This window comes from Lithobates pipiens, unplaced genomic scaffold (assembly GCF_037356315.1).
Source record: "Lithobates pipiens isolate NorthernLeopardFrog02 unplaced genomic scaffold, aLitPip1_a1.2 Scaffold_19, whole genome shotgun sequence".
NCBI lineage: Eukaryota > Metazoa > Chordata > Amphibia > Anura > Ranidae > Lithobates > Lithobates pipiens.
Genome location: NW_027507764.1, coordinates 488,393,746 through 488,412,051, shown reverse-complemented (window position 1 = coordinate 488,412,051; position 18,306 = coordinate 488,393,746). Strand labels below are relative to the sequence as shown.

The window sequence follows — 18,306 nt, the reverse complement described above, 5'->3', positions numbered from 1 at the left end:
AAGATACAAGTCAGATTTCAGGTATCCCCTGCAACAAAAATTTTATTTTTAGTGAGATACTCCCAATAGGAAATCACGTTCAAAGGGTTGCAGGCCCAGCAGGTTTCCTCATCAGAGCCCTACAGGTACAGCTGCTGCTTGATAATTATGAAACCTCTCCCATTATTTTCACTTCCCCACATCTTGTTATTCTTCAGAATAACAAAAGGTTGGAATCAACAACAATGTTTTTTTTAAATCTTTGTAATGTACATCGATCACCCAGAGGGAAATGTTTTTTTACCAGCAAAAGTGCAGTTACGCTTTAAAATTAGACTTAAGCCACGTACACATGATGGGACTGTTAACCATCAAAACCGTGGAATTTTTTCCGAAGGGCGTTGGCCCAAACTTGTCTTGCATACACAAGGTCACACAATTGTTGGCCAACAGTTACGAACGTAGTGACGTACTAGACGTACTATGTGGTTTTTCAGCTCTTTAGCACCACCCTTATGCTAATTTTGTGTTAGTAGAAGTTTGGTGAGTGTTTATTCGCTCTTTTCTTTTTGCGTTTTTCAGTTTGTTTCTGAACAGCAGCTCATCAACCAGACGTGTTGCAGAATTGGTGGAGATAATGCGTTATTTATTATTGGCCTTGGAGTTATTGCTTTGACATTGGGGGCCAAAGTGGGTTGGGGAGTACCAACCCAGGGTTTTTTAATGGTATCAGATCAGCAAAGTATGCAATCAACTGGTAATTGCTAAAAAAAAAATTATTTAACCAACATCCATCAATGGTATACAAAACTAAATTATACAATCATAAAAACCACTAGTGAGGCCGGATTAGGTATCAAACATCTCCAGAGTTACTCCATTTTGGTACATAAAAGCATAAATGCTACGCTGCGATTATTCAGCATGTTTCGCTCATAGCTCGAGCTTCATCAGGAATTAGCACAGCGGCAGATTATAACAATTGCATCAGAGTCCCACAGGTCTGTGAATATGTTTGCCGTTAGTGGTAGGTAAGTAAAGAGTTGAAAGGAAGGTGCAATCAATGCACCTACTGACCGATAAATGCACAGACTGGATAGTGACGCGTCAACCAGAAATCTAGTCTGGATAATTGAATCAATCTTAGTGCAGACTGGTTTCAAAAGGCCAGTATGAAGAAATGCCACCAGATGAATTATTAGTAAGCACTGTCAATATGTATATAGAGACACCACTAGCGGGATAGCCAATTCAGCAGTTTATCCTCCGTCAATTGCCAACGTTGGGATTTCTGGTTGACGTGCAGTGCTGAATAATCGCAGCGTAGCATTTATGCTTTTATAGTACCAAAGTGGGGTAACTCTGCAGATGTTTGATACCTAATCCGGCCTCACTAGTGGTTTTTATGATTGTATAATTTAGTTTTGTATACCATTGATGGATGTTGGTTAAATAAAAACATTTTTAGCAATTACCAGTTGATTGCATACTTTGCTGATCTGATACCGTTAAAAATCCCTGGGTTGGTACTCCACAACCCGCTTTGGCCCCCTCCTCTCTTTTTGTCTCATAGAATTTTGGGATGTGGTATCCTCGTTTTTTCAATCCTTTCTTCTTAATCTCTCATGTATTGCTTTGACATTGTTTTTTTGGTTGAATAATGATTTGATTTAGTATATTTTCTATATTTTGGATGCATAGAATGCACTTTTTGGTTAAGTTCTATAGGCAGATAGCATGTATAATTTTATGTGTTTATGCACAATAAAAAAATTGTGTAGAATAATACTTAGCTATGTGTTTTGCTTCAAATGGCAGTTTGGGAGTAGGCAGTTACATTTAAAAAAATACAATGTAAAATTGACAAGGGACACCAACATAGTTGTATCTTTGATCTTAAAAACCACGGGATAATGGTGTTGTGGTAACTTGCCCCCAAAAAAAACAAAAAAGCAAAAAAACAATAATATTATTCTTGATATCACTAAAAAAAAAAGCCTTTGAGAATTAGTTTGCAATAACTCCATCAGTATCACCAGCAAAGCAGCTCCATTATTATACCATAGAAGAAATGGGCGCTGCATTTCGAGATTTCATAATTTGCCGTGTCACGAATGTTAATTCTCCATTATGAACGCTAGTTTGCTGACCGCTTCCGGCTCGTCCTTGCTTCCGAGCATGCGTGTTTGTACTTTGGACTTTTGTTCGACGGACTTGTGTACACACGATTAGAAAATCCGACAACAGACATTTGTCCGCAGAAAATTTTAAAACCTGCCATCCAACATTTGTCCACGGAAAATTTGACAACAATTGTCCGATGGAGCATACACACGGTTGGATCTACCGCCAACAGCCTGTCATCACACATTTCCCATTAGAAAGTTTGATCGTGTGTACGAGGCTTAACAGACAGGACACTGGAATTTTCAAAGGTTTCAAAATTCAGCAATAGCAACCTATAGTATGTAATTGTTAAGTCCAGGTTTCCTTTCAGCTGACACCACAAGCATTGCATTACTTTAGTTTTTCCAAGAAATGAATGGAAACCATGCTATAATTTCCAGGGAATGAATGTGTCATGAACGACGACGTCTTTTATGATTACTAAACTTAGTATTCACATGACAGAGGATGTGATTTATTGACTCATTTATTGTCTCCGGAAGGTTGAATCCACTGTTGAAATCGTTTTTCCTGTTCTCTGGTTGACCTGTTGATGATTACCAGCGCAGAATATGTAAATGAAACCGAAGACTGCTTGTTACTATAGATACACTGATTTTGTCAGGCACCCAAGAGAACATCTGTCTGTGTCCCTCTATCAGGGAAAGTCAGACTTTTTGAGAATTATATGGAATAAAATACTCCTTGCAAGAGCCCCTGTCCCCAGACCATTCATTTCAAAATAGATTATAACCCAATAGATTATATGTGCATTGAACACATTTAATGCACGTTATTTACCTGTAAGTCTCCCTTGTGGAGACATCCAAATGTCACTTAAGTGATACTCTATAGCCGGGGTCATCAAACTTTCTAAACAAAGGGCCAGTTTACTGTCCTTCAGACTTTAGGGGGGTGGACTGTGGCCACTGGGAGTACAAAATGTCCCAATATCAATGGAAATAAACAATCCCTCATTAATGGTGTCAGTGGGAGGAATTGTGTGCCATCATTGGTGTCATTGGGCTCTATTGTTGTTGTCATTGGGAGGAATTGTGCCTCATCATTGGGCCCTATTGTTGGTGTCATTGTGAGGAATTGTGCCCCATCATTGGTGTTATTGGGCCCTATTGTTGTCATTGGGAGGAATTGTGCCCCATCATTGGTGTCATTAGGCCCTATTGTTGTTGTCATTGGAAGGATTTGTGCCCCATCATTGGTGTCATTGGGCCCTATTGCTGGTGTCATTGGGAGGAATGTGCCCCATCATTGGTGTCATTGACTAATGACTAAGCGCACATGAAGTGTGCAAAATGTGTCTACCCAGCATTCTAATGAATGTAATCTTTGTGAAGTCCAAATAAATAGGATTTTGATCTACAGTGGTGTACAGCAATTTCTTCTAATTTCATTGGTGTCATCAGGCCCTATTGTTGGTGTCATTGGGAGGATTGGATTGTGTCCCACCATTGGTGTTTTTGGGCCCATTGTTGTTGTCATTGGGAGGAATTGTGCCCCATCATTGGTGTCATTGGGCCCTATTGTTGGTGTCATTGGGAGGAATTGTAACCCACCATTGGTGTTTTTGGGTCCCATTATTGGTGTCATTGAGAAGAATTGTGCCCCATCATTGGTATTGGGCTCCATTCTTGGTGTCATTGGGAGGAATTGTGTCCCATCATTTGGTGTCATTAAGCCCCATTGATGGTGTAAACTGTAGAACCACTTTAGGATAACAGAATAAGAGGGAATTTGAAAGACCAAATCAGCAATAGCAACTTTCATATTTCTATCCTCCCAGGTAACATTTAGGTGCACGGAATGAAAAAAACTCAACCGATTCCCCCATCCACACAATCAAGGTGGATGGGGGAATCTTCCCCGCTCCGCTATTGGATTCTGCAGCTGCTGATCAAGCACTCTCAAGAGGCCTATTCAACAGAAGTCAATCGATGGGTCATCTTCTGTTGATCGACAGTGGCCACACATGGATCAAAATTTGATCGTTCCCTGCTAAACTGGATGAATTTCTATCAATGTATGGCCAGCTGTAGCGTATATTCTCATGCAAAATTGTGCGCTTTCCCGAAACGCACAGAAATGCGGAACCCTTTAACAGATATGCAGTGATGCCATTAATTCCAGCACCCCTATGCATCTTCTAAGTTTGTGTCTTTACATGTGAATGCAGATCAATGCACAATTTCACAAAAGGGTCAGGGATGTCTTTTGTGCGTTTCGCTCATCCGTGTCTTTATGTACCTTGCTTTAAAGTTTATGTGTGTGTGTAAAGGCAGGTGTCCCAATACTTTTGAATATATCTATATATATATATCTATATATATATATCTATATATATAGATATATATATATATATCTATATATATAGATATATATATATATCTATATATATATATATACACACACACACAGTATACGGTATATTTCTGCTTCCTTAGCTGCCTTTCTAAATAGGAGAAGTTTCTCCGTCAAGCTTTCATCTGGGGCTTCTACTACAAAAGTAATTTTTCTGATCAATGCATATACAAATAAGCCCCATAAAACCGAGAATCTGACAAAAGGTTTATTTTTGAAGGTCAGTCAGATGATAAAGCAAGTCAGGATTTCTTCAGATTCCTCCGAGCCGAGCTGAACAGTACCAGCATGAACTGCCTGAGTGCAGAGAGATGTTTGTCCTCACACAGGACACGCCGACTGTTGCCAAAACACAGGAAAGGTCACAGTGCTGGAGATGCCTGGGAGTAGAGACAGAGCTGATGCACAACGTTCTGTGTCATTAAGCAGAAACATTCATTGGAAAATATAGACGACCCTCCATGGGCTATGACTGTGTTTTGTGTCACTGAGGGCCCACTCACACTTGTGTGTTGTGACACGGTATTCTAAAATGCACGCGTTTAACGCATGTTGCCATAAGGCACTGCAACACAACATAGCTACGTATGTGCAATAGGAATGAGCCCGGGATTTCTAGACGAATGTAAGTTCGACTTGAACTTCTAGCATTTAGTATACTCTGCGTTTAGTGTAGACTAGATATTCAGTATAGACTTTATAGTCAGTCAGTGCAGGCAGTGTAGTATATATAACACAGTGTATTGAAGTGGTTAAGGTTCAGGGGAACAAATGTAAAAAAAAAAAATGACGTGGGCCCCCCCCCCCCCCCAAAATCCATACCAGGCCCTTCAGGTCTGGTGTGGATTTTAAGGGGAACCCCGCAACAAATAATAAAAAAAAAACTGGGGGTCCCCCCAAAATCCATACCAGACCCTTATCCAAGCATGCAACATGGCAGACCAGGATGGGGGGGGGATGAGCAAGCGTATATATGTATATATAACACAGGGTATTGAAGTGGTTAAGGTTAAGGGCAACCCTGCACCAAATAAAAGAAATGGTGTGGGGGTCCCCCCAAAATCCATACCCAGACCCTTATTCGAGCATGCAACATGGCCAGGATGGGGGGGGGGGGCGAGCGTACCCCATACCCCAATGTACCCCATACACATTCACATGGGGGGGCTGGGATCCAGATTGTGATAAGCCCCCACCAGAGGACTCCCACAACCTCCGGGTAAGGGGAGATGAGGCCCTTGCAACCCCCATGTTGAGGGCATATGGCCTGGTATGGTTCAGGGGGGGAGGGGCCCGCTTGCTTTTTTTTTTACATTTTGTTTTTACATTTTGGTGTGGGGTTCCCCATGCCGTTTGTTTTTTTAGATTTTTGCATGGAGTTCCCCTTAATATCCATACCAGACTCAAAGGGCCTAATATGGACTGGGGGGGGGGGGGCGCACATAGTTTTTTCTATATTAATGGGAGCCGACAATACATTGCAGCTGCGAGCAATTTTAAATGACATTTTTTCCTTTAGAAATGTCATTTTGCTGCAGGACTGTAAAACACATCAGAAAGATGCGTTACTTTACAGGCAAAGTGGACCCCCCAGGCACGATATTTAAAGGAATATTTAATTTTTATTGTTTCACTTTAAGCATTATTAAAATCACTGCTCCTTAAAGAGGAAGTAAACCCTGATGGGTTTACTTCCTCTTTTTTTCCCTGCAAAGGTAAAGCATAATGGACTACTATGCATCGCATAGTAGCTCATTATGTGTCACTTACCTGACACAGGAGCCAGCGAAGTCGCCGCTGTCCCCTGTAGTCCGCCGCATCCATGTTGCTTGTGGCGTCTCGCAGCTCCGACGAATCACAGCGGCGCAACCGCGATGACGTCACTCCCGCGCATGCGCACGGGAGTCGCGCCTCGCAGCTCCGCCGCTGTCATACGGCGAAGCCGCGATGACGTCACTCCCGCGCATGCGCACGGGAGTCGACAAATTTGGCAAATCCATTCTTGGATTTGCCGCATTTAGTGCGCCTGCGCGCCGCTGTCTACGGCGCATGCGCCGTAGACAGCGGTGCCCATTTTCGGGCAAATATCTCATAAACCATATAGGTTTAGGAGATATTGCTTGGACCTACAGGTAAGCCTTAATCTAGGCTTACCTATAGGTCCAAGTTGTTTGGAAGGGTTTACTTCCTCTTTAAAAACTGTAGTTTTAAAACCCTTTTTTTTTGCATTGTCCCCTGGGGCAGGACCCGGGTCCCCATACATTTTTTATGCAATAACTTGAATATAAGCCTTTAAAATTAGCACTTTAGATTTTTCCTGTTCGTATCCCATAGACTTTAATGGTGTTCGCATGTTCGCACTCATTTTCTGCCTATTTGCTGTTCTGGTGTGAACCGAACCTGGGGGGGTGTTCGGCTCATCCCTAATGTGCAATGTTTTGCTGCACCATTCATAGTAAATGGCATCCCAGAGCATTGTACAGTAGAGCTCAATGCACTGCAGCGCAGCACGCCACAACGCATATACCACGTGTTATGGTAAGCTGTGTTTTGAAAAAAAGGGTCATGTACAGTTTTTCATTCATTGTTGCGTGTTGGCATCACTTTTTAATGCAGCACACATTAACCTTCCAATCATGTGCAAGCAAAAACATTTTTTTTTCTTCCTTGTACGTGATTGGATATTTTTTGCAAAATTAATCTTTACCTCATTTACTAAGCTCTGGACCAACTGCACTATTTGTCTTTAGTAAATCAACCCCATAATATCTAGCCTATCATGCGAATCTGTGAGATTGAAAACGCATCCAGAATCGCATATGTATGAACCAAAGCGGCTCCATTCACACCTGGGAATTATGGGATAGTTGAGATTCTGCTCGTGGTGGCAAATTGCAGGTTAAGGTGCCATTACTTTCAATGGCACCTAAAATGTCAAGCCTTTTTGCCGTGATTGTCGCGCGGCAAGTTGTATCTCATGAAACTTGTTGCCCAAAAGTAGCTCCTCCTTTTTTAGGCCACAAGTTTCACGCAATGCGAATTGCGATGCAGTAAATCACACAACAGTCACACAACAATCACAGCAAATTGCATTGCGTGAAGCTGGGCGCCCAAGCGAAACTCCTGCTCCTTTTTGGGTCACAAGCTTCACACAATGTGATTCGCTGCAGCACATGAACCTGCGTTTTGTGATTGTATTGCATTTTAAGATTGCGGGCAGAATCTCAATTGTCAGGCATCCAATCATAGGAGAGGATGGGAGGAGAGGATGGGAGAAGACATTGAGGACATGGAGGACACTGCCCGCCGCTGTCACCCGTTGCCCCACCAAGACAGGCTAAGTGCCGGGCAGACGGCAAGCGGGCTGGGGCACAGTGGCAGCATTCGATGGGCACAGGGGCAGCATTTGATAGCACAGTGGGAGCATTTGATGGGCACAGCGGCAGCATTTGATGGGCACAGTGGCAGCATTTGATGGCACTGGCACAGTGGCTGCATTTGATGGGCACAGTAGCAGCGTTTGATGGCACAGTGGCAGCATTTGATGGGCACAGTGGCTACGTTTGATGGACACACTGGCTGCAATTGATGGGCACAGTGGCCACGTATGATAGCTATAGTGGCTGCGTTTGATGGCACAATAGCTGCGTTTGATGGCACAGTGACTGCTTTTGATGGGCACAGTGGCGGCAATTGATGGGCACAGTCACTGAGTTTAATGGCACAGTGGCTGCATTTGATGGGCACAGTCAGGCTGCAATTGATGTTTTTTTTTTTTCAGAATTTTTCAGGTTGTTTGCGCCCTCCCAAAAAATTTTGAGCACCAGCTGCCACTGGTGTCTCAGCTGCCCATAACTCTCCTTCCTCACTGGCTGAGATGACAGCATGGCGCCTTTTGCTCTCGCTGCTGTCAATCAAATTCAGTGAGCCAATGAGGAGAGATGGGACCAGGTCGCAGCTCCTTGTCTGAATGTACACAGGGAGCTGCGGCTCGGCTCAGGTGTCCCCATAGCAAGCTGCTTCCTGTGGAGGCACTCAACAGGAGGGAGGGGCCAGGGAAGCCAAAGCGGGACCCCATGAAGAGGAAGATCTGGGCTGCTCTGTGCAAATCCACTACACAGAGCAAGTGAGTATAACATGTTTATTATTTTTAACAAAAAAAATACTAAAATAAACAAGACTTTATAATCGCTTTAATACACATGCACCTAATGTGAAAAACATCTTTGATTCTTTTAACCACACTGCACACTTTAAGTTAACCTGAATTTTGAACATATTGGCAAAGTAACAGATGCAGTTTGAGGGCCACAAGTTGCCCAATGCAGTCCTAACCTAAGAATAAAGTATTTTAGGTCATGTCCTTGGTTTCAGTTTCAACGTGCTGGCATTTTCGAAGCCCCACAAACACCTGTCAATATTATGTGCATTGCAGTGGCCAGTGGACATCACTTTGTGTTGTGTCGCACAAAAATTGATCCGACGTGTCATTATACTGACTTTACTGAACCCAAATGCTTCTATTGATATCAATGTAAATGTGCTAGTGGTGCGCCGAATGGAAATTTTGGTGGCCGAAAACTGAAACTGAAAATTAAAATGTTTTAAAAATATTTATATTTATACATATATAATTGTAGCATATTCAACTTTTTAATTAATATCATGAATTTAAATTTGTTGGGTCCCAACGCTAGTCGTTTTTGTCCAATCGGATGAGCAGATCTTCCTACTTTAACATTGATTGTAACTTGTTTGTTTACGGTTATTTTGCTCTGTAAATATTGTTTTATTAATGTATTATTTACTTCATAGACCAGTCCTCCTGAAGAAGCAGTTTATACCACGAAACCGGTAGAGGAAACATCCTATACTCCACTCCAATAGAAACTCGCCAGTGGTTGGTTATATGTGTTGTATATTTTGTTAACACGTCTGTTTGTTGTCTATGTGATAAAATTTTAATTTTACCATAATAATTTTGTCATTGTATAAGTACCGAGACAGTCCATTCAATTATCTTAGGTGGTTATATGTATTGGTCAGCTTCAGCAACTGCCCACATATTTCCACCTCCCCAATCTTTGTATGAATTTAAATTTATTGACTGCCCTTATTGGCACCTTTAGTGCAAGAAAAGCTCAAGAAAAATATATTCCTTTAACCTCCCTGGAGGTATTCCCAAGTGTGGCTCGGGGTGAATTTTCAGTACCAAAAGTGGTAACCCCGAGCCACACTCGGGATCGCAATGCAGGATCCAGGCAAAGTTACTTACCTTGTCCCCAGGATACTGCCATATCCCCCCGCTGTGTGTGCAGGCTCTGTCCTCCACCCAATACATAATCACAGTGCTGGGCTCCGTTCCCTGCAAGCGCTGTGACGCACGGGGACAGTGCCCGGCACCAAATTCAAAAAGATAAACACACAATACATTACTGTATCAATTTATTTCACCTCCCTTTTGTCCCTAATACTTTGTTCAATGCCCTGCATGTAGTTTTATATTATATATACTGTTCTTTCTGCCTGTAAACTTGAGAATGTCCATAGCAACCATAAAGTGTTCCTTTACATCAAAAGCGGTTTTAGACCAGCTAGAAAACAGCGATAATAAATGAGAATCACTTGCAGAATTGAGCGATAATGATTTGTGGGTATATTAGTCATCAAACAGCGAGGCTCAATCTGACAAGTTCCCCTGCTGTTTGCATAGCGTCGGATAATGCCTCTGACGTCACGCCAGCATATCAACATATCAGCTGGAGTGACAATTGGTACTGTGCAAGCACAGACCCATAGGGGGCATTTTTCAATGGCAGAAATTTCTCGATAGAACACCAGCAGGGGACCCGAGAAGAGGAGGATACGGGCCACTATGAGCAAAACCACTGCATAGAGCAGGTGTTATTTTAATGAAAAAAAAAATTTAAGCTTTACAATCACTTTAAATTCTATGTCTTCACACTGGTCTGTTGTGCTTCCATTGTGCTGTTAGGCTGGGTTCACACTAGTGCAATGCCAGACATTGCTGTACACGTCACGTCTGTGTGATGAGAATTCAGCCATACAGTTTGTATGGGTGAAATCACATTACATTCACACGAAAAGGGTGCAGGACCCTTTTTGGGTCCGCACTGGAATTGGATTGCATCAGAGACATGCAATCAGGGGAGGCAAAGCCTCACATGCCATGAACATGAAAAAAGCAATAAAATACCAAAAAAAAAACCTGAATAAAAAATAAAATGATCGAGCATCGAGGGTTGTAGCTTGGCGACCTGGGGTCATAGAGACCCCAAATTTGGGGGGTAGGTAGCTGAAGGCTCCTGCCACCTAGAGTTTTGGAGATACGATTCTTGTGCAGCCTGTCAGAAGCTACATACAGAGCGGCCAGTTCAAATACAAGCTGGCACACTCTCTTTGCAGCAGACTGAGAGGATGAGCTCAGAGTGCCTCTTCTCACTTCTTGTCAGAGGCACTTTGGGGTTGATTTACTAAAGGCAACTCCACTCTGCACTACAAGTGCACTTGGAAGTGCAGTCACTGTAGATCTGAGAGGAAGATCTGAAATGAGGGGAAGCTCTGCTGGATTTTATCATCCAATTATGTAGAAGCGAAAATACTGTTTTTTATTTTCCTTGCATGTCCCCCTCAGATCTACAGCAGCTGCACTTCCAAGTGCACTTGTAGTGCAAAGTGGATTTCCCTTTAGTAAACAAACCCCTGAGCTCAATGGACAGCTTGGAGCCTTGTGTGAGAAAACACTGCATGTAATTCGCACCGCAATCCTGTACATATCACATGCGATTTCTGTGCAGTCTGATTTCAGCAAAACAGTTTATATGGCTGAAATCGGCATTGCATCCGCACCAAAATGGTGCAGGACCCATGCAATGCAATTCTGGCAAATGCACTGTGTTTTGCCATTTGTTTTTTGGGGGTGTCGTTAAGATAACATTGACACCCGCAGCACATCACATGGACGCCATGCGATTGCTTAGAGTGTGATGCAATGTGGGGAAAAGCATTGTGCATCTCCTGCATCTAATTAGTGTGACATGACCTATGAAAGACAAACATAAGCACAGTAAAATCTTGGTAAAGTCACAGCGAATTTGCATCCAAATCATGTGCGTTTTTGGCACCATTATTGGTACCGCCATTTTAACTGATATGTTTCCACAGCTGAAATTTCAGTGCATCTCTAAGCCCTTGTACACACGGTCAGACATTCTGACGGAAAATGTCCGATCGGACCGTGTTGTTGGATAATCTGACCGTGTGTGTGCTCCATTGGACTTTTTCCGTCGGAATGTCCGACCAACAAAGTTTGAGAGCTGGATATAAAATATTCCAACAACATGATCCGATCGGACTTTGTCCGATCGTTTGTAGAGAGTTCCGATCGGACAAAGTGCCACACATGCTCAAATCAAATTACGAGACCAAAGCTATTGGCTACTAGCCGCAACGTAGTCCCGTTGCAACGACCAAACGTCATCACATTCCAAGCGATCGGTTTTTCTGACAACTTTGTCCGACTGTGTGTATGCAACACCACTTTCAGACAAAATCAGTTGGAAAAAATCAGACGGATTTTGTTGTCGAAATGTCCGACCGTGTGTACAAGGGCTTAAATGTGCTGCAAAGGCACCTCAAACGCCCCTATGATTTTTAAAGCGTGTTTGACAAGCGTTTAGAACGTGTTAGTAGCCGAGATGATAGTACAAGAATCTATGCAATAGAAAAACAACACAGAGCAGTCTGGAAAACATTATTTAAGGCAATGCAAATACCTTTAAAAATGCATAAAAAACACGTCCAAGCACAAAAAGTATGTTGATTGGCGTTCAAATTGCAAAGCATATGTATATGGGGCCTAAGCATAAATACATACAGATCATTGCACTGATTATTCTGTAATAAGGACATAAAGAAAACATTCTTTACCTTCCAGGGTTTCACACTGCGACAAGTTGATGTAGTCGCCAGCTTTCAGGATCCCGCCTTTAAATCCTCGGACTAATCCCTCCAGGTAGCCGCTGTCCACATTGAAGTAGAACTCGGAGGCCGGCATGTCTGATGGGGTCCCTGACTCGTCCTATTCTGTACTAGAACTGCTGTATGTCTCACACAGTCTGTCCTCTAACAGGCAATTATTTCCAGCAGGTCACAGACTGGGGAATTTCTGGAGACTATCTTCCTCTTTCATTGCTTTATAAACAGATCTCTTTTGTTTATTGTGAAAACAGCAGCCTGAAAACTGCAGAAAACCTGCTGCGACTGCTGCCGAGGCGAGGAGGCGTGCTGTATACAACGCTAGTAATATCTGATATACAAGCTCTGTGTTTAAAGCAAAACTTTTCTTTTTTTTTTTTTTTTTTTTTTAGTTTGGATAGTGGAGAGGGATTAGAACACCTGTCAGGTTTTTATTGCCGTCTGTGTTCACGTTACAGAGATTCACCATCTCAACTTGTCCTGTTTACCAGTATCATTGACAGCAAAAATAAATCCTACATTTCCGGTTGACCTTACAACAGGAATTAAGGGGAAATCTTTCAATGGGAACTCTAGTCCTGGTGACAACCATGGATTTCCTCTCACTTCCTATTTTGACTATGGGATAGGAAGTGCCCCCCCCCAAAAAAAAAAAAAACTGACTGGAGTTATATCCTTTCTTTGCTCTGTCCAAAATGAAAAAAGTTTTGCCTATAGCTCTACTACTGTATGATTGAAGAAAACCTGCCATGAGAAAAAAGTACAGGTTGCCACTGGTGACCATATAGGAAAATGCTATTTGTCTGGCTATCATACTGATGCTTTGGCTCCAGCACTTTCCAAGTCACCTGGAACAAGAATAGAGATGCAGACTTTTTCACTTTTTGCATGCTTATTCTTATTATTGTCATTGTGAAAGACAGACAGATAACTACCCTGTTTCCCTCGAAAATAAGACCTAGCGTGATTGTCGGTGATGGCTGCAATAAAAGCCCTACCCCCCAAATAAGCCCTGATTAAAGTCCTTGTAGGTCTTATTTTCAGGGTAGGGCTTATTTTAGGGGAAACAGGGTAGTGTTTTCAGAAGGATTTTCAATAATGATATCACATTTCTCTCATGATGTGTACTTTAAAGTCTACCAACATTCTTCCCCTCTCCCCAACCTATCCTGCCATTCATTCATTTAAAAAAACTTCACCCGCGTCTGTCATCACATGATCCTCACTGGCAGGGCCAGAACAAGGGGTGACCAGGAGGGGTGGCTTCCCTGGGCGTTGTGGTGCAATGAGAGGTGGGGAGTGCCTATCTACAAGCTGGCAGTGGCAGGTGTACGGGAACAGAGGGAATTTTTGTTTGTGGAAGATTTCGGTTTGCAAAGGGAATTTATGCTTGGGGGTAAACATGCAGATTAGTGCTAAAAAAAATTTGGTGGGGAGGAAGGGGATCTTTGCTGACACATAATGCTCAAGCATTTTGTGGAGGGGGCACCGTTTGGCATCTTTTCCCTGGGCACTAGATAACCTTGTCCCGGCACTCCTCACTGGTGCTTCTTCTGGGAGTGAAGACTGGTAATCCTCCTCTCCAGGCTATCTGCACCTAGGATTGGTCTTGTTACTGACTCCCTTCAAGCGTCATTATACTGCTGGAGTCTTTAGGATCCTGACAATTGACAGCCAAAAAAAGTGTTCATGTCAACAATTAAGCAAGCTGCATTCTAGAAAATAGAAGACTCAGGACCCAGCAAGTCACAAGAGTTCAGATTAAGTGATGTATTATGCTCTTTTATTTTGTCTTTTTTATAATTACTGTGATTAGGTAGAGATGCGGAACCTGGGCCCAAAAAATCCCCTAGCACAGGGATATGCAATTAGCGGACCTCCAGCTGTTGCAGAACTACTAGTCCCATGAGGCATAACATGACACTGACAGCCACAAGCATGACACCCAGAGGCAGAGGCATGATGGGACTTGTAGTTTTGAAACATGCCAGTATATGCACTGTTGAGCTATATTTTTGTGTTTGTAATCCGCTTTGATAGACGAAAGCCATTTACATATGGAGAGCACTATGGGTCTTCTTTTGTATTTTATGTACACCTAAGCTTTTTGACGAATGGTTCTTGTTGTCACTAAACTGGTTAGCAGTTATTGGCATTAAGGTATGGTGACTCACACTTAACACTTACAGTATACTACAGGGATACATCAAGCATTATTGGCATTAAGGTATGGTGACTTACACTTAACACTTATACTACAGGGATACATCAAGCAGAGAACAATATCAGCATTAGCAGTATCAAATAAAGAAACCTTTAGCAAAACTGTGGTTCTTGTCAGTAGCCAACATCCCGAAATGCCCTTGGCATGCAGCTCACAAGAGGGTGTCCCTAGATGTGGACAAACTCCTTAGGTTTTTTCCTTAGGGCAGTCACTACTCAATTTACTTTTTTCTGTTTTTGCTCTTAATCTTCTTCTGGCTATTTGAAGGGGCCTAGTCTGTAAGGTGATACATGTAATTATTATCCCGTTAAGGTTCTGCAGCAGTTAATGCTCCTTAGTAAAGATCAGTTTCCCTCTGCTAGGCATGGTAATGTAATCACAACAAGCGGCCACCCACCAGTCCTGTGCACTTGGCAGGCTCCAGCTTAGATGCTTGGTAGCCAGGAACTCCTTTGGTTCTACTCTTAGTATAAATCTCTTCGCTGCAACTCCCGCTTCTAGCCACTGAAGAACCAGCTTGCAGCTCAAGGAGAAGGCGCCTCTGCTAGCCACACACACAGCGACCGACATATGTACCATTCTGGTCATTCCATAGAAAAGAGAAAGTCCAAACTCACACAGTCTGGGCTGCTCTCTCCCTTCCCCTTATACACCTCTTTAATGGGGATTGTAGTCCAAGATTTCATTCATTTGCATAACATAAATAAGTCCTTTCCGTGAACTGCTCCCATAGTCCAGTGCATTCTGCATCAATGGACATTCCCAGGGCAGGACTTAGGGTGGTGGGGGCCCCTGGGCTTGAGTCACTTTCGGGCCCTACCTTCTATACATTACCGTATTTATTAGCGTATAACACGCACTGGCCTATAACATGCACCCCAAGTTTAGGAGGGAATTTTAAGGAAAAAAACTTTTAGGAGAGAAGTTTAAGGAAAAAAACTTACATTTAAATGCCCATCAATGCAGCCTTATCAGTGTCCATCCCCAGCCTTACCCATCCATCTGCAGCCATGTCCACTGTCATTTGCAGCCTTGTCAGTGTAGCCTTGTCATTTGCAGCCTTGCCCCAGTGTCATTTGCAGCCTTGTCATTGCAATCTTGAAGATTAAAAATGGCGCCTCCGAGATACAGAGTCCTGTGTATCTCGGCGGCTCCCGGATACTCTCGCAGTCCCGAGCGGAGAGTAGCCGTGTATACTCGCCTTGGCTCACAGTCACACCCGGTCCCTGTGTTATGTCCATCATAGGGCGGGATTGGGTGTGACTGTGAGTGGAGCCGAGCCGAGTACACTCGCTATGTATCTCGGCGGGGCCCCCTATTGGGAGGGGCCCATGGGCTTGAGCCCAGTCAAGCCCAATGGTAAGTCCAGCCCTGGACATTCCAATTCTTCATGCCCCACTGGGTCTCTCAAGTGGTGAAACAGCATCGACTATGTCAATATAGGAGTCCTGCATGAACATTTAGAGAAACTTCAGCACAGTGTTTGTAGTTGCCTCCTTCTGGGGAAGCTAAGTACCTGGCTACACAGGTAAAAAATCTCATGCACTGACAGAAATGAAGATGCCCACAATTGTAAATACCATATTTATCGGCGTATAACACGCGCCGGCGTATAACACGCACCCCAATTTAAGAGGGAAGTTTCAGGCAAAAGTTATTTTTTTCAAATTAACCACTTTGAAGCAAAATAATGGTCAGTGCCAATCAATGCAGCCTGATTAGTGCCCATCTGCAGCCACAATGCAGCCTCTGTGCCCATATGCAACCTGATCTGTGCCCATCCAATGCACCCTGATGCCTATCTGCAGCCACAATGCAGCCTCTGTGCCCATCTGCAGCCTGATCTGTGCCCATTCAATGCAGCCTGATGCCTATCTGCAGCCTCACCATTTCTCATGCAGTGCAGGAAATCAGGAGGGGGACGAGCGCCGCCGGAATCACCGAGCCACCATCTTCTGTTTACAGTACTCAGCTCTCACACACACACATACGTTCCGCCTCCGCCATGGCCATTGGACCAGCTCCTGTGATTGATAGAACACTACTCCAATGCCGGTGGCAGAGGCAGGATGTGTGTGTGTGTGAAAGCCGAGTACTGTAAACAGAAGATGACGGCTCTATGATTCTGGTGGCGCTTGTGAACTAGACATGGCGGCTCAGTTATTCCAGCGGCGCTCATCCCCCTCCTTCTCCAAGGTACGCTATCGGCATATAACACGCACCCCTGATTTTCCCCCTATATTCAGGGGGAAAAAGTGCATCTTATACGCCGATAAATACGGTAGGTGACTCATTTTAAACCCGTAAAGCTCATCCATTTAGAATTTTCCTTTGGCGCATATGGAGAAGTCTAATATATATCGTTTGTGTGCGTCTTATTGCGCGTATGTGGATTTTACATGTATGCATGTGTGGACTTTTTTATTTTTTGTTTTATTTATTATTATTTTTATTATCTGATTTCATTTTAAATATGCTTTACTTTTTGAATTATACTTTGTTAATGTCACAGGGTGGGTGCACAGCTATTGATTACCCTGTTTTTATGGCTTTGTCAGTGGCAATGTAAGGTTAAAGGTTGTAATTGGTAAGTACATGTGTGCAAATATGAACTTGTGTCCACTTACGCCTCCTTTTCTTTAGCAAATCATCGTTTAGCACCTTGAAACAGGTCACAAGGGTGTGTGAGGCAGGGTTGTTGACTGGCCTATATTTTAGCGATCTTAAAGAGGAAATGAAGCTGTGTTTTAAAAGAAAAAAAGAAGACATACAGAGGGCAAAGGTCTAGTCAGCAATATTGCCTTTGATTTCTCTGCAGTTGATCTTGGAAAAATGTGTTTAATTTAATTTTGGATTGGTCCGTTAGGTCAATAACTTTGTTCTGTCGTATTCGTTATGTTAGAATCATTCCTTTTTGGAGTTTGTCCCGTATATAGTCTGATTCATTTAGTATATTTGTTAATTTGAATTTCAGAAGACAGCTATATTCATTCTATTTTATTCTTTTTTTTTTTTTTTTTTTTTATTCTTTATTTTCAGATTTTTCAAAATATACAAACATAAACTATTCAACATAATGATAAGTACAGCAGCATTTCTTTAAGAATAATCCACCTTATCCCTCCCTCCCCTCCCCTCTCACTCGGTCCCTACCCCGGGCCTTTTCCATTTTTTCCCTCTCTTCCTTGTTTTTTCCCTCTTTCTGCTTTTTCCCTTCTTCTTTACTAACAGTCAAGCAGCTTTAAATAACCTTCAGTTTTTCCGAATTGTATCCACAGTCGCCATTTATATTGATATCTCCCTTCTAAGTTATCCAATTTATAGATTGTCTCTTCAATATTTCGTGTCCTTTCTAACCTTTCTACCCACTCCTTCATCGAGGGAGGGTCGGGTTTCCTCCATCTACGTGGGATCAGTGCCTTAGCGGAGTTCAGTAGACCAGGAACCAGGGAGTGCCCATACTCTCTCTCTCCTTTTTCCGAGTCGTGGAATAAGCAAACCCATGGGTCTCTTCTAATCCCTTCCCCTGTAATTTCAAAGATAGCTTTTATAATTTTCTCCCA

General features: G+C 42.9%; 1 protein-coding gene across 1 annotated transcript in view; it reads right to left on the bottom strand.

Moving 5' to 3' along the window:
• ATP6V0D2 (ATPase H+ transporting V0 subunit d2) overlaps positions 1-12,794 on the bottom strand; it is a 54,862-nt gene extending 42,068 nt beyond the window's left edge. The window contains exon 1 of the mRNA XM_077492975.1: positions 12,472-12,794. Coding sequence (XP_077349101.1) covers positions 12,472-12,598 — 127 coding nt within the window. The 5' untranslated portion in view covers positions 12,599-12,794. The remainder of the gene's footprint in view (positions 1-12,471) is intronic.
• Between the last annotated feature and the right edge of the window lie 5,512 nt (positions 12,795-18,306).